The 27,556-nt window shown below is 30.8% G+C and overlaps 1 protein-coding gene across 1 annotated transcript in view; it reads right to left on the bottom strand.

The window, feature by feature from the left end:
- Window positions 1-25,983, bottom strand: part of LOC111003071 (collagen alpha-1(X) chain) — a 49,326-nt gene extending 23,343 nt beyond the window's left edge. Inside the window, exons 1-6 of the mRNA XM_045628087.1 lie at window positions 25,851-25,983; window positions 12,489-12,756; window positions 1,994-2,042; window positions 1,629-1,654; window positions 1,092-1,157; window positions 716-847 (exon numbers count right to left, since the gene is read on the bottom strand). Of these exons, the coding sequence (XP_045484043.1) occupies window positions 716-847; window positions 1,092-1,157; window positions 1,629-1,654; window positions 1,994-2,042; window positions 12,489-12,677 (462 nt within the window). The 5' untranslated portion in view covers window positions 12,678-12,756; window positions 25,851-25,983. The remainder of the gene's footprint in view (window positions 1-715; window positions 848-1,091; window positions 1,158-1,628; window positions 1,655-1,993; window positions 2,043-12,488; window positions 12,757-25,850) is intronic.
- Window positions 25,984-27,556: the final 1,573 nt, after the last annotated feature.

A 27,556-nucleotide genomic window follows, 5' to 3' on the forward strand; every position in this document is an offset into this window, starting at 1 on the left:
TAAATTCAAGGTATACAATATACATACATATTTAATTGGCGTTAAGAACAAGTGTTGTAGGGTAACATCCGTGTTATAACTATCAATGACAATTATTAATAGAAAGTTACCAATAATAGGAATTTACAGTTCACAGGTACATTATAGAAATTAACTGTGTTTTACAAAACTATTTATCAGTCTACCTGCAATGATTGGTAACATTAAAGAGATACTCCACCCACATATATTTCTAGAAGTGGTTACCGCGGTATAAGTATATAATATAATATATAAAAACCATGCAGGAGAGGTATATGAACATAATTTATCAAATGCGGGAATTGATAATTATTATATAGATATCAAATAACAACCTTAATCTCATACAGTTGCACCTACATAGTACATAGATGATGCTGTATTTACAGTAAATATATAGTTATAGGAAAGCAAGTTGTTGACACATTGACATTTTCTTTGAGTCGTCGTGCCATTGACACATATGACTACAGTGATAATATCTAAGACTATTTAGCGATAACGTGGATTAAATAAGTACAGTAGGCAAAATAATCTATTATTTTTTTATTTGATATTAATTTCAAATTTGTATTCTTTTTATAATTGTCTTTCTTCCGATTTCTAACAATATCTTAAATTAACAACCCAACAAAATAATATGGTACAGGATTTCCTGATATTTTATTAGAAACAAAAGAAGAAAAGTACGTACCGTTTTTCCAGGTGCCCCGGTAGTACCATCTGCGCCAGTAGGTCCCTGAGGACCTGGAGGACCACGCATGCTTGGTATGTTCGTCAGCATTACGGATATGTCGTTGATGCTGCATTTGCATTGAGATGATATCTGTGGATATAACAAATGTAGCATTCACTAAATAAAGGGTAAGAATAAAATCAGATAAAGTTGGAATTCAATACAGTCGTATTACAGCTTACATAAAAATCATAGCATGATAGACATGCTTTGAACAAAATTCATAGTACCCGATATAAATTCAAAGATACAATCGCAAACAAACACTTATGCAAATTCAGATTTTGACCAAGGCCGGAAGTTAAATCCAAGAATAAATAGAATATAAACATACATTGGTATTAGGCCGTTCCGGTCTTCCCGCTCCGGAAGGTCCCAAATCTCCGTCCTCGGCTAATCTCTGAACAATACAAAGTTTCAAAATGATATCATCTTTTATATTATACATACGGGACAAGAAGTCTGTTATCTCATGAATTTATTGAGACAGTTCCGGTTGTTTTGTTTAAATGTGTTTTATTATTTCAACACGCGTCGCATTTAATATATGTTTGTAACACACGTTATGGAGAATGAATCGGATGAAAAAATAAGAAACTTCTAAATCTGTAATGTTTTATTAATGTCTTCTTGTAATTGGTTTGTGCTTTATTACTAAAATATGTATATCCTTATCGGGCATTCTGACCGGAAGGTATTAAAAGAATCAAGAGCGAAACAATTCAGTCTTCTAGGAGATTAAAACGATAGTAATATACAAAGGAAAATCAGAAGCTACTAATAGTTTAAAACTGTTGTGGTTTAAATCTTAGGGTTTAAATTAAAGTAATTGAAGTCTAGCTGCTAGAATAATACTGTAAAATATACTTACATCGCCTTTCTGTCCTTTGTGAACAACTATAAACATAAATATAGTTAGAAAGATATTAAAAAATAACTTACATTATAAAAACATATAGCATTATAGTATTGCTGTAACTTGTAGAATATGAAAATCAATGTATTTTATTAATGGTCTATACAAAGTAACCAAACAAAAATCCAAATGTTATCACAGATTTCGTATTTTTAGCCATTTACATGATATTTTTTACCTTTAAACTAACTAACAACTAGTAAAATGTGTGAATATTCCAACTAGATAAAAACGAACTAAAACGTTCTAAATTCAAAATAACCGTTTCAAAAACGAGCGCTCGTAAAACACTTGTCAATTTCAGTTTGGCGAATACTCACATGGCGAAGAGTGGGATACGATGGGTAATCGGTTTTCATCTGGATTCACCTGAAATAAATAAAGCGCCATTAACCATTGTTGAACGATTCCATTTTGTTTTGTTACTGCAGCTATTGCGGCATTATATTGAAGTGGACTCAGCGAGATTGATCAAAAATATTTTAGCGATACTGTAGTGTTTGAGCATTTAAATTTGGTTTTTAGATTGCAATTGTTGTTACTTATTCTCTATAGTATTGTTAGTTATACTAGATGCAACGCATATAAGGCATAAACACTGACTATTTCTTGATACCACACGCAATCTTAACTATTGTGAAGTTTGTAGCAAGATATGACGACAGACACATCGATAACTATTCCGTTGATTAACTGATTTACAAATTAAATTAAATTTAAAAAAATTTAAAATTTAAAATTGACAAACTTAGATTACATCTAATGATAGAATTATTATTTTGTTTTTAATAAATACCTTCTATAAGCCCAGTTGGATTCATTTTTTTGATCGTCCCAATTAAGCTGATTTTTTTTTAATTGCGTTAGAGAATAATTTAGCTAAAATTATTATAATGTTACGTAATTCAAACTGAGTTATTGCCGAGAACGTACGCTGCGAAATCACGACATTTCCCTGGGGATAAAATTTAAGAATGTCAACGTAAGTAATGCCGCATGTAATATAATGGTCTTAATAAGGTCATATCGCTATTGTCATGCTCTGTAACGCATGTAATAATAATTCATAATTTTGGTAATTTATGATGAAGAAAATCTCATAACGTTGGAGTACGATATTTTCACAATTTACTTTTTGTAACTGAGGCATTTTTATGTGATTGTATTAATTTGTTTAATTGAAAATGTAAATTATTTTAGTATAATTGGTATTACTACTATTTTCTTGTGTAGCCAAGTCCACATTTCAAGGATCGTCATGCTCACTTAAATGTCATTGCTTGTGGCGGCGTCTATGCGTCGGGTCTCTCTCCCTAAAATATGGCGTAGATAGTATGGTATTAGACCGAAAAATATATTTCACTTATATATTTTTTTTATAAAACAGGAGCAGCAAACGGGCAGGAGGCTCACCTGATGTTAAGTGTTACCGCCGCTCATGGACGCTCTTGATGCCAGAGGGCTTGCGAGTGCGTTGCCGCCCTTTTAAGAATTTGTACGCTCTTTTCTTGAAGGACCGTCTTTAAGGATCGTCCTGTGCATGTTCGACAGACATTTTCGACGTAACTACTCGTAGATACGTAGTAGACTTAAAAACATTTATAAAAACACCGTCTAACATTACTTTATTTTCATATTTATACCAATAAGCTTGATATCATGCACATTAAATATTGTTATTACAATATTAATGTACAAAGTATAACATCAATCATAGTGAAGTCTTAAAAAGCATCATCAAATTATTGTGGACAACTGACCTGGTCTAATGGGTGTATTCCGTGATACAAAACACTTAGTTTTGGTGTTCGTTTTATACAAAGATAAGTTGGCGAAATTTGTTTTGTCATCGTAATTTATATACATTGCTCTTAATCGTCATTGAAATGGGTTCATAAATGACAATTAGGAAATGTCATTAATTAAAATTACCATTCGTGACTCATAAATATTTAATTTGTTATCTTTGCAATTGGTTTTATGGGGCTGTTCCAATAAAGAATATTTGGTTATTAACTTCTATGATACTTAGTGATATTAATCGCTTTATATTATGTCTAAACGAAATCCTATTTATATGGATCGTTCATAACATAGAGCCCTATTAGAGAAATACATTTTTACGCCTTTACTAATTTGTGTTCTACTAGAAATAGGTTCCAGAACATTTATAACAAAAGTTTTATATGCTTGTTAACTATTTATTCTGAACATATAAAATATTATGAAGTTATAAACTATTGCAAAATAATTTACAACGAACATTCGTGGAAAATCCTTTATTAATTTTCTTTAGAAAATACAATTTTCAATAAATTATAATCATAATGAAACCGGTAAATAAAGTGAGTATTTCCCAGAAAGCTTTCCATTACATTTTCAACACTGACACAAGATTAATGAACTGAGACATGCGATATTAGAAGAAAAATATTTACTTAAAGTCAAGTCACGCCCGGCTTCGGAACTTAGATAAATATAAATAATTCATACATCCGCTTAGAAATGGTATTGAAACAATCCGAATTCGGATGTCTTTGAGTTTTGTTTTGGTAGAAGTTTTAGGAACAAATGTGGAACCGAATACTTCGCGTTTTTCTCTTAAGAACATTCGCCTGAATATTTGTATGCTACACTAGTTTATGGTAATGTACAAAGGCAAAAATTCAAACTGGAAAATTGTAGGAATTTTCAATAGTAACGAGTAAATTCAGACCATATTCTCAGATGGAAATATTTTTGGTAGAGCACTAAAATAATTTCAACAAGAAATGTATTGATATACAATTTTTTTTAAAGAAACGTCGTGGTTTTTATATCTAGCAACAAAATGCAATTATTATTATAATATATTTATTACCCAATAAATAGGTTAAAAAAATGTCGAAAGTGGAAATGGGTGGGACGGCTCCAAAGGGATCAAAGTTACATTGCATAGCAAGCCCTCGATTGAATTTCTCAAGGTGTAACAGAACGTGACCAAAACAGACTGGAGATAAGGCATCGTAGGAAGCTGGAATGACGTAGAGTAAAACTAAGAAAGCTGCCCAGGACTTATCAGGCTGGTTTTCTACGCTGAGTGCCCTCTGCCCCACTTGGGGGCATTGGACTTTAAGTCAAATGTGTCAACAAAATGATTTATGCTGTATAATGGATACCTGGAGAAAATTACATGTCCGCCTTATGTAGAATAATATGTTTGTAGAAAAATGGCACTAACAACAGAAAAAGGAATTTAAAACATTGAATGATTTATTATAACACATTTATATCTAGTTAAATAAAGTTTAAATATCACAAAAAAATATTTCTATGTAATGAAAGAATTAGCTGTTTTTTTTTCTAAAATGTTGACTATTCCAACTTCAGGGTGTCATTTTTTTGTGACGGTGTGCGAGTGTCTTTTTTTGTGACGGTGAGCGCGCGCATCGTAAATTTACTCTCATAATTTTTTCCTGATGTGCCAAAAGAAGTAAAACTTTAACTATCTCAACTACGACTAAACATTTGTTTATAGCTTACGAGTGTTAAATTTGTTTTATGAAACCTAATTGTGTGTATTTAGGTTTTTAGCCTCACTCCGGAAATTAAGTTATGAAAATGGGCTGAACGTAATGGTACTATAATGTACTTGGTACTGCTAGATTTTTATCCGTCTCGTCGTAATTATATTTATAAAACAAACTTGTTACTAATCACATAGTATAAAACAAAGTCGCTTTCTCTGTCCCTATGTCCCTTTGTATGCTTAAATCTTTGAAACTACGTAACGGATTTTGATGCGGTTTTTTTAATAGATAGAGTGATTCAAGAGGAAGGTTTATATGCATAATAACATCCATTAAATAGTGGAAAGGTACTGTTATTTTGAGGTTTCTAATGTGATGTCGTAAATAATTAAATTTTTTCCGCTTACATTGCAAACGCAGGTTGAACCCTACGAGTTTTATCAAAATAATGTACTAAGTATTGTACACATTCAAAAGGTCTACAGAAAAGTCCGTGATGGTATATGTCTATCTCTTATGGATAACCCACATTTTTATATACAACGTTCTGTAGTGTATTTAGTATCAGCATTGCACCCGTGCGAAGTCGGGCGGGTCGAAATGTATTGTAAACTGTAAACTACTTACATAATATACATTGATAATTTGGGAATAGCAGAATTGACTTCTGGCACCCAGCCATATGTATTGGTTTTAATAAATATATCAGGGCGTATTTAACATGACAAATGTTGTAAGTACCTGATTACATATCTATCATTTCATATCTTAGAAAAAACAACGCTATATTTCTACAAAATTTCGTTTATTTCTTCTAAGAGCAATATAGGAATCAGAACTTCTGTGTTTGACACACGCAGTCATGACTTTTTGGGTCTAGGGCATTCTGGTTTTATTCACGATGTTTTCCTTCATCTTACTTACAAGTATTATGCAATGCTGAATCCACTAGGCCAACACTGATTCCAAGGATATGAGATTTTTACGGTAATAATTATCTGATACGTACGTGTTTCATTCCAATATCGCACTAGATAATAAAAAATACACTGTAAAGAGAAATCGTCAGTTCTCCCTAACAATATTTAGATATAAACACCTGGGATTTAACGAAACACACATGTTTGGAGGGCGATCTTTCTGAATAGCATTATCCTTTCCATTTTCAGTCGCTGTCTTGTTTTGTGAATATTGTAAAGAGGGAATTACTTTTGAAGACTTCATAATGTTTTTATACTTCTCAATGTAGTGCCAATAAGTGCCTACAGTATCATATACTGTAGCTGTACTGTGTATGTATAAAACTGTGCTTTATACTGATTTAAATTTATTAATAGATACTAGTATGGAACTTTTGGCCTTATAATATTATAGTGTTACTAAGACGTTCTTCTTAGATTTCAGAAATGGAAAGTAAGTACAATTTTACTGTGTTATTTATAAAGTAATCATTTACTAGTAACTTAAATCCTCGTGCTTTCAATCCCAGTTGAATGGAATAGTTTGGATTTGGTCCATCACTAAAATTTGTGCATTAATGCGCCACTGTTAGCTTCTAGGACGATGAAACGATCGGTTATTTTGCGATTGAGACTCGAGGATTTGGCTAAGGTTCAGTTTTAAAGAGAAAGAAATATAAGGCTTATATTTCTTTGCGGGAGAAATTGATCCAATCATTACACAGCTCGTAAGTTTGCAAAAGAAAAAAAATGTGTTCAATCTCCCAGCCACTTCTATATGTTCCATTACGATATCAAAGGCAAAAATAGTTAAGTTATTTACGAGTCATTTCAGACGAAATTTTTTCATTCCTTTAGTGGTCATGATTTTTTAAGGATCTAGGTACTAATGACTCCTGTCACGAAGGTTCCCTGTTCATTCATCATCAAAATGTCTCGTTCTAGCATTATTTATTGTTTCGATTCATATTAAATAGCTACAAACGTTAATTTTGATTAAATGCCTTTTCAACACAATCAATTCTCATTTTCTGAAATTTCCTCTGTTTGTACAATTTTACTATGCGTGTTTTTTATAATATTGTCAGTCGTAATTTAGAATAATGATTTTGTTTTATCAAATTTTAGTTGTAAAAAAGGATTTGCCGCAGCACGACCTCTTCATAAACTAAAAGAGAACATAAAAATCCAAAAAAGAACACAATATTCAAATTCAAAATCATTTGTTTAAGTAGTTAACATAATGTACACATATGAACGTCAAAAATATAAATAAACATTAAATGCTTCTAATTTTACATTTGCTGCCAGTTCTCAAATCAAGGGCGTAGAACGGAAGAGAAGAACTGGCTATAAACTCTCCGCCACTCTTATCAATCGCCAAGTTTTTTCTTTTACACAACGTTTGTAAGAAGCTGCCTCCATTACACCATGTGACATATGACATCTTGAGTAATAAAGAATAACAAAATAAATTAAAATTAAAGATTGGTCCTATTTCAATTTAAATTTAATACAAATATTTTTAACACAATATAAATTAAATTCACTTCGCAAAAGTGACAGATTGAATTTACAAATACATGCCAACGCTCGGCACACTAATTGTATATTCGTACATAAAGGAAAAATACAAGATTTATGAAATAAACGAATCAAGAAATTGCCTGCATCGACCAATCTTTTCCTAATTTTATGTGCGCAATTAATTTGCTCTTACAGTAAAGGTTCTGACATATTTTTATTTCTTATTGTATACATAGTCTAAAATAGAATAGAAGATGGTGGGGTGGTAACACAAATTGGACACAGTTTTCTGTCCACCAGGAGGGCCACAGATCTAAATAATTATGTACTAAGGCCACATATATACCAGAAAATTATAACCTTAAAAATAATGCGACACAAACCAATTGAAACTTTGATCCGCCATAGATAGCCGGTACAAGAAATCTGTTCTTGACGAGAATTCTCATTCGAATATAGGATGTATTTCTATATTGGAATAATAATTTAATCATATGCATAATTTTATAATTGTTTCATTGATTTATTAACTTTTTTTTATTTAAATTTAATACTGTTTCTTGTTATATAGTTAGTTAGTGCTCGTTGCCAGTTTATTACATTTGGAATAAGATAGTCAAATGTTTTTTCGTATGTATTGCCGCTTTATTTTATTTCACGAGTATATTATATCAAAATATTTTGAAACAACCACAACAGTTAAAAGAAGAAATAATAATTAAACCTTATATTTCTTATTAACATTTATTAATATTTTCACAGAGTTAAAATCGCCATAGATAAGAAAATTAAATGGATATTCGCTGTTTATATTAATTATTCGATTCCTACTTTAGGACAAAATATGATGCCATACAAACTATGATATACTTTTTACATTGCAATTAAAATTTAAAGTAAATCATAAAAGTTAGATTATAAAGAAACAGCGGCAACACAACAATTTTAAAACAAACGTATGTGAGTGTCGTTTCATTGTTTAAAACTAGGCCACTGTGTCGAAAAACTTTCAAACGGTTCATACATACAATTAAATTATAACGAAACATTTTTTAAAACAAGTCATTATTTCGTAATAAAATATTTTATAAACTAATAAACGCGATGGGCTGAAAAATAGCAAATATAAAGGGAAAATAATTTTATAGGCTGGATTTCGTGCGCTCATTTTAAATTCAAAAATATACAGATGACGTAATTGCTAAATTACTTGAAAGCTTACAGCGGCTCTTATCTTTACAGTTTACGTTCATCGAGCACTGAACATTTTAAATTATTTTTAGAATTTTTTCAAGTGATATTCATACAAAAAGGTAAAATAATTAAAGGACATTTCCTGTTCCGGAGAAATTAAACAATTTAAGCTTTGTATGTATATATGGTTCGTTTCATCTACTAGTAGCTTCAGCGTACGACTCACATCCCTGAGGTCGTTGGTTCAATCCCTAGCTGTGCATCATTAGACTTTCTTTCTATGAGCGAATTTAAAATTCGCTCGAACGTTGAAGGATAACATCGTGAGGACACCAGCTTGGAATAAACCCAAAACATAGGCAAAGGAGGCAAAAAATAATCTTTTAAGTATAAATATTTTTGACTTAATTGAAATCGTTTTTAGCAAGATAGTTATTATATTTCATTAGATTGTAATGTAATGAATTTGAAGTGACGATGTACGTAGAACAATTAAAGTACTTAACTTAAATAAAATATCTACAATGTATATTGGTTGCTCACAATAGTTTCGAGATAAGTATGTGAACTTGACAGTGTCTTTGATTCGTTATTCTTAATATCTAGTTTTGGGTTAACATTAAACGATATAAGAATCGTTTTTAAGAATTTACCAATCCTCAGAATTATACTAACAAATTTACGACCATTTTACAGTATAATTTTACCGAGTTATCTTGCAATACCGGTATACCACCTAATTTATATTTATACTTGCTAACTGAAAATTTTGCTTTTGTAAGTATATTATTCCGTTGTGTTATAGTACCTATATACCAGTTTCTTTACCAAACTTCTAAATAATTTTATCAAGTAATTAATAGTTTCTCATTGCTTTGGAACCAAACAGTAGTCAGTACTTTTGCGTTCTTTATTCAAAATACCACTCTTAACGGTTACAAGTTGTCTATGTAAAGAAATGAATATAATTTCCGCTGACAAGAGTTTGGAAATCGAATCTGAATCGAATAAATGAGGCACGAAATTATTAATTATTTTCCAACTTATCAGAGATACGAAAACTATATTTTCCTGTCGGTTCTAAATAGGTTCGAGACTGTCCCCATTAAACCGCTTTGGTGGCTTTGTATGTATGGACTCGAGACATACTTAATCTATATATATAAAAGAAAGTCGTGTTAGTTACACCACTTATAACTCAAGAACGAAAGAACAGATTTGAGTGAAAATTGGTATGGAGGTAGCTTAGAGCCAGGAGACGGACATAGGATACTTTTTATCCCGTTCGACAGCGTTCCCGTGGGACTTGACATGAAACGTCAGTCACTATAAAAAGTGGTATAACAAATAAGAATCAGACTTGGAATAATAAAACGCAAATGATAGCTATGTAATTGACGTATAATGACAGCTATGTAATGACGTATATATGACAATTTGATATTTGTAAGAAATCAATATTCAAAATATTTCTATTAAATAAATACGTTTAATTATTTTTACAATTTACAATTTAATTATAATGATAGTGCTATTGCCCATTCGTATAAACAGTGAAGAGAACTATAAAACTCGGTATTGTCGTATGTATACAGTTCATCCAAAGAATGATGAATGTTTCTATTTGTTGTTGTTGTCGAATGACGCATTTAATCGAGTATTGGAACGGGAACGTGAATATGATCACCAGGAATTAGATTTAGTAGTTCAAACGAATGTACCCCTGTTGAAATACCAACAAAAGGAAGTTTATGATACTTTAATGAAGGCAAACGATGATGAAAATGGTGGTTTATATTTCCTAGATGCCCTTGGTGGAACTGGCAAGACATTCCTCATGTCATTAGTTTTAGCAACTGTTCGGGCGAGATCCAACATAGCGGTTGCAGTTGCTTCTTCTGAAATAGCAGCCACATTGTTAGAAGGATGCCGTACGGCTCATTCAGAATTAAAATTACCGTTAAATCTTCAAACTATTGGAGAACCAACGTGTAATATTGCAAAACACTCAGCAATGGCCAAAGTTTTAGCGGCATCGAAAATCATCATCTGGGACGAATGCACAATGGCGCATAAACGTGCATTGGAAGCACTTAACCGAACATTAAAAGATTTACGCAATGAATCGAGATGTTTTGGAGGAGCAATGATTTTACTGTCTGGCGATTTCCGCCAAATACTGCCAGTAATTCCAAGATCTACTAATCGTCGTCAAATCTATGGCGCTATGTGACGAAACTGCAGCTGACAACAAACATGAGAGTTACATTGCTTACTGATAAAAAAGAAGAAAAAGAATAAAGATGTAGATGACCTGAACTACATAATGGTATGCGTTTGGTGGTTAGAAAATTGAAGAACAATGTAATTTACGCTACGATAATGATAGGAAAATTCAAAGGTGAGGAAGTTCTTATTCCGAGGATCCCGATGATCCCAACCGATATGCCGTTTGAATTTAAAAGACTTCAATTTCCGATACGTCTTGCATTTGCCATGACCATCAACAAATCACAAGGCCAATCCTTAAAAGTTTGTGGTTTAAATCTAGAACATTCATGTTTTTCCCATGGTCAATTATACGTGGCATGTTCACGGGTCGGAAGACCATCAGCGTTGTTTGTTTTTGCGCCTGATAATAAAACAAAAAATGAAAAAATGTGTATCACAAGGTACTTAAGGGAAGAGCAACCTATGTACTAAAATACAGAAATAATAATGAATGATTAATGTAGGTATTTAATTTTTTTGTATTTTTTCCAATAAAAAAACCCAAACTGCTTATTTATTGCCATTAAGGCGGAACAAAGTTCGCCAGGTCAGCTAGTGATAGATAAACTCGACTAGACTTGTCAATGACTAGTTGACCTATGCTGTCTTGACCTGCTCTTACATTGGACAACATTTCGTACCATTATTTATTTTACATTATTATATTTTATATGCAAAAATGAGATAATGTAAATAAACGAAATAAGTAGACGTACGCTTCTCAATGAGATATAGTTTTAGAAATTGGAAATAACGAAAATTTCAAAAAACCTGATAAAATGATAACATATATTTTTCAAGTAAAACTTCTTTAGGCGTATGAGGGTAATGTTTTTACGAATGAAACGCAATAATAATGATATTGGCGTCACGAAGATGTTCTGTGTTTTTGCCGAAGAAAAAAGAGAGGGCGATATAGAGAAAGTGAGATAAAGAGAACGTCGCATTACGCACAGTCACATAGAGCTAGAGGTGGGACTCTCTCCCATCTCAATTTCCCTGAATTCCAAATAGTGAGAAAGATTGAGAGAGAGAAAGGGATCTCGCGAAAAACACACGCGAAAACAAACACACTCGCTATTGGTTGATATATTTCTTTAGTAGTTACATATTAGAACTTCAGATGGCAATTCTGTCGCATAATGTCTTGTGCAGTAAACCCAGATTTTTACAAAGAAGTATCACTTCTGACATGTATAATTTGTTCGCACACACATTTTTATTTCAAAGTTATCTAACCACAAACTCCTAACCGTTTTGGGGCATGATATACAGAGGTAGAAAATATATAACACACGGCAGGAAATTTTAATTATTCCGAATGTAAACCATTTATTAAACTACATTATACTTACAGCTCGATGTGTGACATATGAAGTTCGCCCTTGAAGTCGCGCGCTGATTTTCGCTGGCGTGTCCTCATCTTCCCTTTTTGGATCGAACCATCCAAATGCTGCCCCAACAACGAGTACAGCCCCCAATATCATCAAAGCTAAAAATCCTCCAATTGCCGCCTTAGTAGTCTGAGATATCACCATTGCCATTTTGATCACCAATTATCATCTATGCCACATTTTTATTATCACAATTGTTAATCTCATTTATGGCTAAGTTCTGTCAATACTACAAATCACTTTGTTATATTCAAGTCGGCTGAGTGTGGTTATGTTTAAAGTTGGAGTATGATAAGTAAATAAGCTGTATACAATTATTACATGTAAACATGTTTATACAATTAACAAATCCATGCTAGATGGATTTGTTAATATATTATTCGTAAGATAATGTTAAATGACCGAGTGAGAATAAATCTTCATTAAGAATTTAATCATATTGGTTACTGGATTTTTTTGAATTCAAACTAAAAAGGCTATTTTTTATACAAACATTTCCATGATGTTTGCTTATGTAAATATAGTTTATAATCACTAACTACAATTCTATTTTAATTGCCTTTTAAGCGACTAGTTTTATAGCAACTATGTAAATGCTATTCCGGAAAGAGTAATAGCTTATTCGATATCTGATGTCATATCATGTTATAGATAATATATATAAAGCTATGGTAAATTACTCAATAAAGTATACTTTTTATTTTATCCAGTTTCATATGAATAAAATCAAGAAAATTTTGAAAACCGTGTAGCCTTGCGGCGAAGTATCTGTTGTTTTCTTAAAGATGAATATCTACTTATCTTTAACCTTTAAGTAAATTCAAATATCAAGTAATATTTCTTTTAAATATTTTTCATGTGTTCTTTGCCTAAATATGTTTTAATTGCATTGTTTTGTCGATTGTCTAAGTTATTGTATATTATGTAGTTTTGCACTTTTTGCGCTAGCACTATTTAGTTTATTACTTTTCCTTAGAGTGCTTGCTTGGAGAAGATCGCTGGGGAGCCGCCGAAACTTTGACTTGTTTGCCTATAGAAAAATTATAAATAAAATACACGCAGAAATCTGATCCCAAAATTCCAAGGGTTTTAATACAACACTACTATATAATGCTAACTACAACACAATAGTTGGTATCGAAAATAGGAGCTTAATAAAGTTTTTATTCTTCGCTTTTCCATAAAATAAGCTGCACCTGACTTGTATTATGCACATTCTGCAGAACAAACAGTAAAATAAGGCATAAAACACACGGTGTATGTCAAAGTTGAAGGCTAAAAACACCTTTACGAACGGAACTTGAGTAAACGTGAGGCCGGAAGTGAGGGACACTCTACGTCGAACTATTGTACTATGCAACGCGATAACCTACATTGATTGAGGGGAAAATTGTTGAAACATATATAATATACACTCTTCACTTTGAATACCCACAACACAAAATCAAACTAAACGCAAACCTATATATAAGCAAACCAAAAATCGCACATTTTTCGCTCAACGCTTTTTCTCCTTCCGAGGCCCTTTCATCTTTAACCACTTCATTAAAAACAAAATTATCACTAACATTACAAAAATCACATTACACACTTTTACTAAAAAACTCAAACAATATTTTGTTAAGCTGTCTTATACTGATACAGAAAATATTCGTATGGTACAAAAATAGTATGTGTTATGTAGAAATAATTAAGCAACACTGTTTAGATGTGAAAAGGAAGAGACTGGCTGCCCACAACACAGGAAATCCTAGGGCAATCTAAATATTCAATCGAAACATTCCTGTATATTGTGTCTATTAAAGTTCTTTCTTTCTTTCTTTAATATTCTTTTCTTCTTCATACGAATACACTTTTTTAAATTAATAATTAAATAAAAATTAGGACTGCAGGTTTATCTTCATTTTATTAACCATGAGCTTTTAAAACACTCTATATAGAAATATCTCCACTGTAAAAGCTATTATTCTGTAATATCAAACGATTGATTCCTGCAATTGTAACATTCCAAAGGGGAATACAAAAACTCAACAAACACCCCGCAGTTCATAAGGAAAACGAGAAAACAGCAAAAACAAATGAGTGGGGCGAACCAGCACAAAATGAGACTTATCACAAACGATTGCCCGATACAGTCCATTGTATTTTACAATTTTCCTCTCCAATGTAGGTTAGTATGTTGCCTGCACTGGTAGATATTGAAATTACGTTATAAACAAATAATTGATATTGTATAATGATAGTTGATTGCTGCGAAATGCTAGTGAATATAGTTTTATATTAAAATATTAACCTTTGAAAAGATTTGATGGTGATAAATACAATGCCTATATATTGTTAGAATATTCGTGAATCTTGTCATAAAAGCAATATTTGGTGAATATAATTTATTCTTAGACAAAATAAGTACAACTTATCCTACAAAAAAATATTAAGATGACCTCTTTTGTCGGAATTAGGAACTAAAACTTGGTTACGTTCCAATATAATTTTCTTTATACGATAGGTGGGTAAATAAGCATAAGGGACACCCGAAACGCGCATTCCATCCATTTTAGTTAGTGCGTTGCCGGCCTTTGAGGGAGGATATTCATTTCAAAAGTTATGTGTATCTACCGGGAGTCGATTTTCAGAAGAAATATCTTTTCGGAGAGGAAGCGAACTGTGGCAGACTTCCATCAAGGTAATGCTGAATTACCACTATTGAAATTTAAATTATATAATACATCTAACAAATATTAAACATATATAAAAGGTATATTTAAATATTTGTGTTCAAGGGTTAAAGTTGCGACGATTATACATGACAAACAAAACCATAATCATTTCCAAGTAACGTTCAAAATGGTATGAAACGGAACATTAGATGACAAGAGCATGTACCTTTTTGTTTGTCTCAAGTGGAAAGTTCATATTAAAAATTATTATTAAAAAATGTACAATCAGTTTATACGTGATAAAAGGTTTAACCCATTTAAAACATTTAGTTTAATAACAGTTTACTAACTATTAATTTATTCAGACGTATCCAATAAAGTCCTCGAAACTTCCTAAGCAAAAGATAATTGTATTTATATTGGCCGCTGTTTTGAAGTTATATTTTAATAATTAAAACTTAGAATCCGTCGAAAGATTTTAATTAAAGAATAAAAGGGATTAACAAGATTGTCAAAGTTATATAATATTATATTTCAATGTACTAAAATATAAAGGAAGATTTATAATAAAATAGAAATGATAAAAATAAATCGGTGGCGCTACAACCTCTTTAGGTCTTGGCGTCAGATTTCTGAATCTGTTTCATTCATTTATCATTTTTCCATCTAATAGACAAGTAGGTGATCAGCCTGTAGTGCCTGACACACGTCGTCGACTTTTTGGGTCTAAGAAATGTCGGTTTTCTCACGATGTTTTCCTTCACCGTTCGAGCAAATGTTAAATGCGCACATAGAAAAAAAGTCCATTGGTGCACAGCCGGTGATCGAACCTCCGACATGAAAGTCGCACGCTGAAGCTACTAGGCCAACACTGCTCTTATGATATAACTTAAATATAAATTATTATGATATAACCTATTTTTTAGCGAAGCTTAGATCTATTTGGTGATAATTAGCTTTGTAAATACAATTTACTTAAAAAATCTGTGTGTGACATATTTTTATAGGCCTGGAAGCTACATACATGTCTCAAAAATTATCCCGATAAACAATTTTGAAAGCCTCGTACGATACATACAGTATAAGTACGTGATGCCAAAATGGACGCTGCAGTAAAGTTCTGCAACAGTGATTCTGAAAGAACCAAAATTTTGCCGAATCGCGATCTGAATTTTAGCAACCGAATATGAGCGTATTGTTTCCGTGTTTCGTTATCAAAAGGGGAAACTAGAGTGAATCGTTTATCTTAGTCTCTTATTTAGGGTTGCTGCTTCCAAAAAATACTGCATTTTAACTAACCGGAAATGTATTACTTGTCAAATGGATAATGCATATTTAATAGAAATATATTCTAGAATCTTGTCACAAACGCCTTAATTTTATTAACATTTTAACAAATATTTTTCTATTAAAATAAATATAAGATACTTTAAATGACTGCGGAGACAAATTTACTATTAAAAGGAAAGAAACGATTGAAACTTGACACAATAGTTACCAAAAAAACAGGATGTTAAAACATAAAAATATAACAATGATAAAAGTTAGCCAACCCTAGTTCTAATACCGACATTAGGCGCAAGCGTTTTTGCCGCCTTTTTTATCTCAACGTTCGTGTCTACGCCGTAGCAATGGCGTAGCGTTCAGGTGGGGCTGGCTCATTTTCTTTTCTTATAAGAAATGAATGATGACGTATTGTTTAACTGAGCTCTAGGATTGCCATTGTCGAGAAAACAAAATGCTCGGAAAAGACAAACTATTACTTTCGTCTTTAAACGTTCGTTTTTCGAAAGAATGGTTCCCAATGTTTACATTTTGTGTCTTTTATATCTTTGCGTAATTTTGATTAATTATCTTATAGATCAACTATTAAACTTGTAATTTTATACCTTTTCAGCTGTATTGAAGTGAAAATAAATGTAAACAAAAATATATACGAGCAAAACTAAATAACAAATAAATAATAATTAGAGATGTGAACATATTGTGTTTATATTAGAATGCCTATTGCCTATTGCCATTCGAAGAAAGAGTTTTGTCCAAGAATTGAAATATTTTAATAAGATGTAGTCGTAATAATTTACAAATACATATTTTTAGGTTGTTTTTGTGGTTTTCTGAAAATGAGAAGGTTTTCAATTGTTCTGATTTTGAGGGTTTTATAATTTAATGCTTAATTTTAGTTAATACTTGGGTTAGAAATATAAAATTATTCAATTTATTTATAATAATATTACAAATGATACTACAACATTGCTTTTTACCTTTGATTACTATAGACAGGTAGGGGACCAGTTATTTGTGCCTGACACGTATCGGCGAGATTTCGGTAAGTTATATCGGTAAAAATCTTTTGACACCAAAGTTGGAATTATAACAGGCTAACAATTTTATTTCCTTTAATTCAATACTTTAGTTCTGTTTATTTTGTAATCAACCCTTAGAATAATTTTATACTTCAAATCCAATTGCGATCAAGACAGGCAATTCTCCACTTAAAAGTGAAGAATAGAGAGATGGTATATAATTACATTTTCTTGGTTTCATATTTTTATTTTGTTCCTTTGTTGTATTGTATATTTAAAGATTATTAATTTTTAAAGGGTTTATTGCGAATACATTACATATTAACATTACATGTAGATAATCTTATCTCGATCCTTTAAATTTATATCTATACAAAGAAGTATCTGTATATGTAACCCTAAGTTTCGTTCTAACTACTAAATGACGTGAGAGAGATCTAATCTTATATTGGTTCATGTGTAAACTGCATAAAGCCTTAATAACAATATGTAATTTGTATTTTTGCACGTTTAATTTTGTTATAACTTATCTAATTTTATACATTTTTTTCTTCACAGTGGTTGCCTGGAACAGATCACTCGAAAGTAATGCGATATTTATGATGTTAGTGTAACGAAGTGTTACTAAAAAAAAAAAAAAATAATTACGATGTTAAACCCTTGTAGAAATTTATTTTATAAATAGTATAATCGAAAGAATAAGAACTTTTATGGGACAAACAAATCAACTTTTGACAAGTAAATATTAAAGTGTGATTTTCATGTTTTATAGTACAAACACAAAAAATTACAAAGGGTGATTTGTTGGTCAAATATATATGTTAGTTACCACAGCGGATTTTGTTTAGTTAAAATACATCATAGACATTACAATAGAGTACTCTAAAAGTAACAATATTGCCGTTTAAGAAGTATGATGTTATATTTTAGTTCATAGTTTGAATACAATAGGATTATAATATTATAAAACAATGTGGTTTGTGGTTAAACGGACGTGATTTATTCGTAGCGTGATGTTATGTAGCGGTAACAAAACCACTTTCTATTAACAAAAATACCATCTAACAGTAATCAGGAATCTCTAATCCGGTCGTTAATGATGGTTTTGCATTTATTTTATTTCTTTGTTTTTTTTTTTTTTTTGATTTGTCCTTTTCCGTTTTTGTTATATTATTCGTTAGATAGGTTGTCCGTAGTATATTAAGTTTAAGTTTTGATTTATATTCTATTACTTGTAAATCGTTTTTATGCCACTATACTTAAGTGTAGTAAAGAAATCGTTACAGTAATCGCATTCATACTAAAAGCTCCTTGTATTATAATATAAGTATAAATAGCATGTATCTCGAACAAAAACGTATGGTTTCAAACGATGCCCTGTGTTGTCGAACCGGTCAACATTGGGTAATAATTTACTTTTTATCACAAGATCCGATCAGCTGAGTCAGATTCGTACAAACTATTCCAACTATTTATATTCTTAGGACGATTTCGGTCTGATCGATGCAAATGTAATTCGAGTGACGCGAACGATTTTTTGTCCCTGATTTGATCTTTGAAGCGTTTGAACCTTGGATTACATTGGCTTTGCTAAGATAATGTAACTTAAAAGCAATAAAATAATATTATAGGGCTTTACTAATCAAAAATATTGATGTCATTATAATACAATTAAATCTTCCAAATAATATATAAAATAAAATAAATCGCTAGAATCTTTTTTAGTCTGGTTAGATTTCTGTATCTGTTTTATGATTGTCAATCTAAGTAGATAATTAGTAGGTGATTAGCCTCCTGTGCCTGACACACGCCATCGACTTTTTGGATCTAAGTCAGTTATTAAATTTGGATCTAAGCCAAATGGTGAAGCGATGTTTTCCTTCACCATTTGGGTGAATATTAAAGAAAGAAAAGAAGGAGAGTCCATTGGTGCACAGCCGGTGATCAAGACCTCAGCAAAGAGTCGCATGCTCCACTAGGCTAACATTACTCTCCGAAATATGTAAAATTTTATATTTTATCCTTGTGTTTGTATGAAATTGAATAGTTAGGAGGTATTTATTTTTAGTTATAGATAACTTTAGAAACAATAAATCAATTGTTTGTATTGAGTTAAACATTTGCAACGTATACAGCAAAAAGCCAACAAACTAAATTAGTACCATAGAATTATATAATATTCAAGATAGCATTTTAATAAATTAACCTAGAAACATTATACAACCTTCATGAATAAACAATTTAAATACAAATATCGTATCGTACCTCATGTATACGCTTAGGAAACATAATTATATTCCTTATTTAAAAATGCTTGGTATGGAAGATAACTGATATTGTTCTGCATTCTGTGTATCATACACAACGTATAGCGAACGATCAAAGCTTTTCTAGACCAATCACAGGAATGCGACACAAAACAATTGTGTTCGACCAATGACAAACAACGAACGTTTGATGTGCGAGTCATGTCTCTTTTCCTTTCACCTTCCTTTCAACTCTCTGACTCTCGCAATCACGGATCAAATATTTCTATACAAAATTAGTACTTTTACATAATTATTGTCAAACAATATGACAAATCGTATATAAGTAGTCTAATAGCAAGGGTAAATATTTGTATGATAAACTCGTGAAACAATCTGTGTGCGTATTTAGTATCAAACTAAAGCAGAAACATGCATAGTTAGAGAAGAAAAATAAATAAAAATCACTAAGCAATTAGAGCTGTAATGTATTGACGTATTGACAAAACTATTGTTTTTTTTATAGAACAGGGGGCAAACGGGCAAGAGTTTCACCTAATGTTAAGTGATACCGCCGCCCATGGACACTCTCAATGCAAGAGGGCTCGAGAGTGCGTTGCCGGCGGCCTTTTAAGAATTAAAGTAAAGTAAAAAAGTATTTTATTGAATCACAAACATTAACATACATGTAAAATTGGTACGTTTTTTCTTGAAGGACCCTAAGTCAAATTGGTTCGGAAATAAAGCAGTGGGCAGCTGGTTCCACAAAGTTTCATGGTGTGAAATAATACCAATAATACCGCTAACGTTAATTAACAATTTATACATATGACCAATGCCGGCTGAGTACTTCACAAATGGTTATTTTCGTCGATACAAGCAATAGTTAGTTCAATTATATCGGTTAAGGAAGCCTATTGAAGAACGACAAACGATTTAACAAAGTACTTTACATTCTAGAGCGGTTTTCCTTAACGAGTTCATGTTATGCATCTAGCGGTTTTGTTTGTACTAGAAATGCAATGAATAGAACTTTATTTCCGATAAAACCTTGTATTTTCTTCTTTATAGGTTAGAATTGTACAAATGTAGGAGATTTTCTTTACCGTAACATGTCTGAGGGTCATTTTGTTGTGTTTTTCTGAGTGTTATTTTTTATGCAAGTAGTTTTATCAGCTACAGAGTGACAATTTTTACATTTTAGACTTTCTTGTATCTTCACAATTTTTCCCCTTACAATGCAAAGTGCACAATCTGCACAAGTGTGGGTTCAAACGGATGATGATGGAATACGTGGGTAGTGTAGAAAACGGCAAAATACCGAAAACAACTATTGGGGCTTTAGACGTTACATAATATCAATTTATACTAGTGTATCGTGTATTAACAAAACGTGCACAATCATTTTTAAATCAGGAAATTACATTTATAAGCTAGCAAATGAATAGAAATTAATTCATTAATTCATGTTCTTACGGTAGCTAAACACTAAGGCAATATATTGAAAAATTAACTCAGAACATAAGTATCACATATAAACAAAACAAAAAACATAAAACCTTTTTATAGTAAATTATAAATGATGCTATCTATGTTAACTCAGACTATGTGCAATTAAATAGATTACTTTCTGATATGAGTCAACCAGTTCTAAATTATTATACATAGCATAAATAATATGAAAAAACCCAATTTTTTCCTTAAAGTACAGACTTGTGACGTTGAGAAAGGCTTAGAAAGTTCTCTTCGAGTTTTGTACAAGCATGTCCATTGTATAACTTCAGAGCTATAATAATAAGGACTTGAAAAACTTCTCAGCCGCAAACTAAATTTAATATAAAGATTAAAGAAGATTGCTGAAGATTTTGGAGAAAGAAATCAAATTGACCTTGCTGAGATCCTCGTAATAACGCCGACCCTAATTGAATAAGCTGGAGTACAAATTATAGTCATCGTAAACTAACTCTTATGCAGTGTGATTAAGGACTATTTTCGAGCTCACAAATTTAACTAAGTTCGTGTATTGTTTCAAAATGAAGCACAAATGTGATGATAAAGCAATTGTGGGTAAAAACCTTTCTTGTATCAAGATAAGAAATTTATCAATTTTAACAGATTATTTTGTTAAATATTGACTTTTAACAATCATGTTATGTTGTTTATAATTTTCTATACATATCATTTAAAGTGGGTAATCATTCTGTGCCTGAGATATCTCGAAGGACCATATGATAAGGAATTATAGTTGGGAATTGTTTGTTAATAGATTGAGGGTCTTAAAATGAATAAATTGCAATATTAAGACGTGCGAATCGTATGACATTATATTTGAACTAAGAGTTGTGGACTGTATACATTTTTGGACATATTACACTTACAACGTATTTGTTCGCCGTATGGGCAAATATACATACGCAAAAAATTACGAAAAAAAATACAACCGTGCATTGCATGGTCAGCATATCAGATTAGTTCCAGTTTAAAATCACAATCTAAGCAAAAATTCGAGGTTGAGTATGAAATATGTTTATCAAAAACGAATGGATTTCTATATCTTATCGTATTGCTCTTTTTAGTCATATTCCTCTGCTGTTGATGTGTCTAAGCGATCTTTCTATAAACAACGCCTTCAAATCTTGGATATTGAATTAAACATTACAAAACACTAAATCTCTCTGTCAGTAAAACGATATTTGTATATTTTACGGCTTTGTTTCGCCTACGCAAAGAGCGAGCATCGTTTTAAGATAAAACATTTTTCATAATTAGTTGAAAAGAAAAGAAATAAAACATATAATTTTGTGAAATGGTCAATATCGGCTTTAAAAATATGTCCAAAGCACGGTACAATTTAGATGTAATTGACTGGCTGATCAATTAATAACTGATTTATATTGCTTCCAATTAAGTCAATTGTGAACTGTAATAATATAATGTAAATGGTTTCAATTACTATTTACTTTTAAAATTAGAAGCTTTTAATATATATATCTTTTTTGACGTTCATAAGTGTACATTAAGATACCTAAATGAATAAATGACTTTGAGTTGAATTGAAATGTGTAACTCTACACGGCTGTTCATGTTTCAATATTACTATTAAAAAAATATCTAAAATGTTGCATTGATAGTTTTGACTTAGCTAGCGTAAAAACTATCTTTAAAAAATCTGCCCCATACTTCCGTATATATAGATATTAATTCACTATCAATGTGCAATGTATAAAAACTTTATTACAGGTGTTTGAACCAGTGTTTAATTACATTATGCCTTGCATGCAAAACCTAGTACCGAGTCACTTGCAGGTTTACGACTCCAGGGTATAGGTTTTCCGTCCTACTAATCTCTAAAAGGTTTTATAAGAATTGAGGCCAGTTTCAAAGGAATATTAAGTTATAACACCAATGTGTGCGTATGACGTAATTCTTTTTATTACAAACGGAATTTAGGCTGAAATTTTCGCTTAACCAATCCGTTTACGGCTTTTACGCTTTTTACGCCTAATTAATAAACACATGTATGTGAAGCACAACTGATAAATTTCTATTACACTAATTAATAATATAGTTAAGATTGTTAGGATATTATGATGAATTTTTGTTTAATGTGAATATATGCCTTGAAAATCAAGCTATATTACGCTGAATATATATAGTGTAAAGATGTATATTGGAAATAGATTTATTTTATTAAATATGTAAAGTAGGTTTTATAAAACTGTATATAAATATGTAAGGTAAGAATAAAGAATTTATTACTTTATTAAAATAAATGAAATGCAATTCAAATTTAGATTTATCAATGTTAATATATATAAATCTCCAGTCACGATGTTTGTCCACGATGAACTCCAAAACTACTTGACTGATTTTAAATTTGGGTACAACGTGAGCAGTTTGGTCCACAATTATTTGTTAACTCCCAAAAGATTCTAACTGATGTCGATACTTTTCGACTAGATTGAGTAAATAATCATTAGATGGCACTGCAATGGTAAACCGACAAAGGTGTCATTAAATACAATTTAATATCATGATTACCACGTGTTATTGAGGCTAAAGTATACATTAAATTTATTTTGTGAAACGAAGGAGGAACGAAATTCGCGGGGGCAGCTAGTACAAATATAAATTTGATAAATTTGTGACATTAACTTACAAATAGAGAAACGTATAAACATGCTTCAATGATAATGGATCACAAATGTATATCTACTATAAAAGAATGATTTTAAAATAAAAGCTGAAAGGTTGAACGTTATAACATAAAATTCTAAAACGAGAATTTAATATGCACTCAAACAAACATTAGCACAAGGAAGAATACTGATGCAGTGCACCCTGAATGCTGCACCAGATAATACATCAAAACTTTGCAGCGTATATTTTTCACGTACAATATATTCAGAATACCGGATGTATAAATAATGTGTGAATTTATTCGAGTAAAGTACATAGTATGATTGTTTTAAGCCTAGTGCTTTTGAGTGCAGTACTAAACATTGTATAGTTCAGAGATTTTTATATATCCGCATATAATATTTCATCGGTCTCTGAAAGTAAAATTATGTTTACTGGTAATTGACAAAAAAAATTACGATGCATTTCAGATAGGGTAACCGAACCATCTACTTGCTTATAAATAGAAATGATTCCTATCTGACTTAGCGCTGACGCAACAAATTGTAATATAATTATTATTATTTTTAAAATTATAATTATATGTAAAAATTGTAATAATTTTCATGATAAGTACCCTCTCATTGTGTAATTAAAAGAAGATTAGAAATTAAAATCCAATATATACATTTTTTTAAATATCAATTGCCATTCAATATTACAAAACAATAGTGTTGTTTTAAAATATATGAAGAAGATCCTTACGATATAATAAAAGAGAAATTAACAAATTGTTTCCCTTGGAGTAGACTCTTGGGTCGTGGGGTTCAAGTGTACAGGCGCTAATTATAGATTTAAGTTGCCGTTTGGTAGATAGTACCGGTAATCCCAAAGCTGGTGTTTTCTTCGCTCAACGAATATGTACAGCAATACAGCAAGGCAATGTCGGTTAACCTTTAAAGGTACACTGCCACAGGGATCAAAGATTTTAAATTTGTTATAATTTTAATTAATTTTTAATTTTTATTGCCTATGTAGGGTAAGAAAATTATAACTAACGTATATTTTTGTGAAGTATAAAAATGTAAGAAACCAAATCTCTTAATCATTAATATTTAGTAAAACAATAATATTGTATAAAAAGTTACTTAAATATATGTAATTTTCTTTTGTATATTACAATAATTAGTTTAAATTGATATCTTATCTTGAGGACCAAATTTGTTGTGTTTTAGTTTATTTACCAATTTAAATTGTTATTAAATTGTTTTAATTGACTAAAAATGAATGAATTGTTATTAATTTGAGATTTTACTGATATTATAACGTCGCTATTTTATATTTTTTAAGACTTTCAAATATGAAAATATTTTGCAAGATGAATACGCCATGTTATACAGGGATTATAATTCCTTTGTTTAATTATAAATACTTGATTATATAACAAAAAATAACAGGAGTCCACAAGACTTAGAGAGTAAGCCGCATGAATACTGCAGTACAATTTTGAAACAAAAATAATATTTTACACCTAAAACACCGATATCACTATTAATATAGTACAATGACCAAAATAATTATGAAAATTTTATTGTATTTGGGAAATGAACTATGAATCTAATTATAGTATTCTGAAAGTATATTTTATTAAAGTAAAAACATATTATAATGGAGTATAAGAATTTCCGTTTGTGATAAATAATTGTATGAGGTGAGCATTTTCAAAATTTAAATAGCTACAATACAACGTCTGAATATATAATTCATTAAACCTTTTGTTCTTCTTTATCTATCATGTTATCATTCACCCAACACAATGCTGTTATGTTAATTAATATATACTGTGTGCTGAGTACGAACGGGCAATATAATCAAGGAAGACAATCAGCCGACTTAAACTTAACAGACCATTAAGATGTGAGTACCGTTTTTCGAAACGAAATAAACATTTTAAGTAGTTTCAACATAAAACGAGCACTTTACGATCACAATTACCTGAGATTGTGAGCACAAAAAATCTCACTAATCACAGCACATTTTATATACACAACTATTAGAAATAATATTACACGTAGTTTCAGATTTTCAGGCGTGAACCGCGTTGTAGCACACGCGTCCACTCTGCTACGCCGATGCGACCGTACTGGCTACGGTATGCTACAATCTGCTACGATTCCGAATATTCACTGAGATTTTGGAACTGATAAGTTTTTAACCTTATTAAACAATGTTATATTTGTATAATATATTAAGGCATGTAATAATTGAATTTTTAACTATAAAATTATTGAATATAAACAAAATATATATTTTACCTTTTGTATTAAAAAACGTCTTTATCGAATCAAATGATTTTATTATTTCACAATTTTACAATTAAATTATTAAAAAAATACTTTACCGTTTTTTGGTGAGCACGGACGGAATGTCCAAAGACTTCCAAATGTACATTTTCATTTATGATGTTTTTTAGTATATATTTTAGTATTGTATCGTAGTCTTATTTTTGCATATATTTATTAAATATAAATTTAACAGGGTTCACAAGGTAAAAACAGCAGGGTAACAAAGAATAGTAGTTTAAAGTTACAAAATATAAGCAAAGCAATGATCCATTTGCAACGCGTTGAAAGCATTGAAAGATCTTTTACGCGAAACCTAGCTTTCATAAGCAGATAATTTTACTGACTCCCGTACCATCAGCGACTTATTTTTTTTAATATGATATGTACGACCAGAGAACACGATGTTTAAATTGTCGTAAAATCAGCAATCTTTTCGAAATTCCTTCTGCCAAAACCAACCAAGGAGTTCAGGCAACTTTTGTTCGAATTCTTCGCGATTTTAACGGATTGAACATTGCTTCACGGGAGCTAGATATATTCGGTAGTGGAATGATCGGTTTTAGAGAAAGCATTATTGGGTGCCTCTCTCGAACCTAATTCACTGTTTTGCTGATGACTTTTTTTTGACCAAAAAACTTCTGGTAATTTTATATTATTTTAGTGTGTACTTATTTTATCTGATATATGATTTAATTGTATTTTTTTTTATTTAATTTGTAAAATGAGATTTTATAAAATAATACGTAGATTCAGTACTATGTATGATGTCGTAAACTTAATAAAAAAAAAAACAAATACAGAATAGGATTAGCATTAAGGTCTTATAACATATTTTTGAGATTCAACGATAAATGTATGGTGTAGTCTATTTCACTGTTTCTAAAACAAATTTTGCTAAAACGATTTTCGTGTTAGCGATCTAAATAATGGATATTAAAAAGCTTCAATTACCTAGTTCACTTCCGAAAACAATTAACCGACTGACAACTCCGACTGCATCAAACGTTAAGCCAGTTTCAAATTTCCTTTACCGAGAATCAATTGGGTCGGGTTTCAATATAGCTAGAAGCTTTAGAAGCCTGTTATGTAATATTGGCTTCGTCATTATCTCGCTCTCATACTTTTATTATTTTATCACTTGTTTATCTTCTGCGTATTATCAGTTTATTTGTTCTATATACTTTCAAAATCAATTTTCATTTGTTTGACTAATAAGTGACTGTTAAGTAAGCAAGCATGTTTTAAATAATGTATTTCCTTCATACTTAATTCTTCAATTGCCCTATATAAAAAAATGAATGTATTAAGTGTTTGTTTATAAAAATAAATAAAATACGTTTATTTTGGAACATAAGA

Source organism: Pieris rapae, chromosome 4 (genome assembly GCF_905147795.1).
Source record: "Pieris rapae chromosome 4, ilPieRapa1.1, whole genome shotgun sequence".
Classification (NCBI taxonomy): Eukaryota; Metazoa; Arthropoda; class Insecta; order Lepidoptera; family Pieridae; genus Pieris; species Pieris rapae.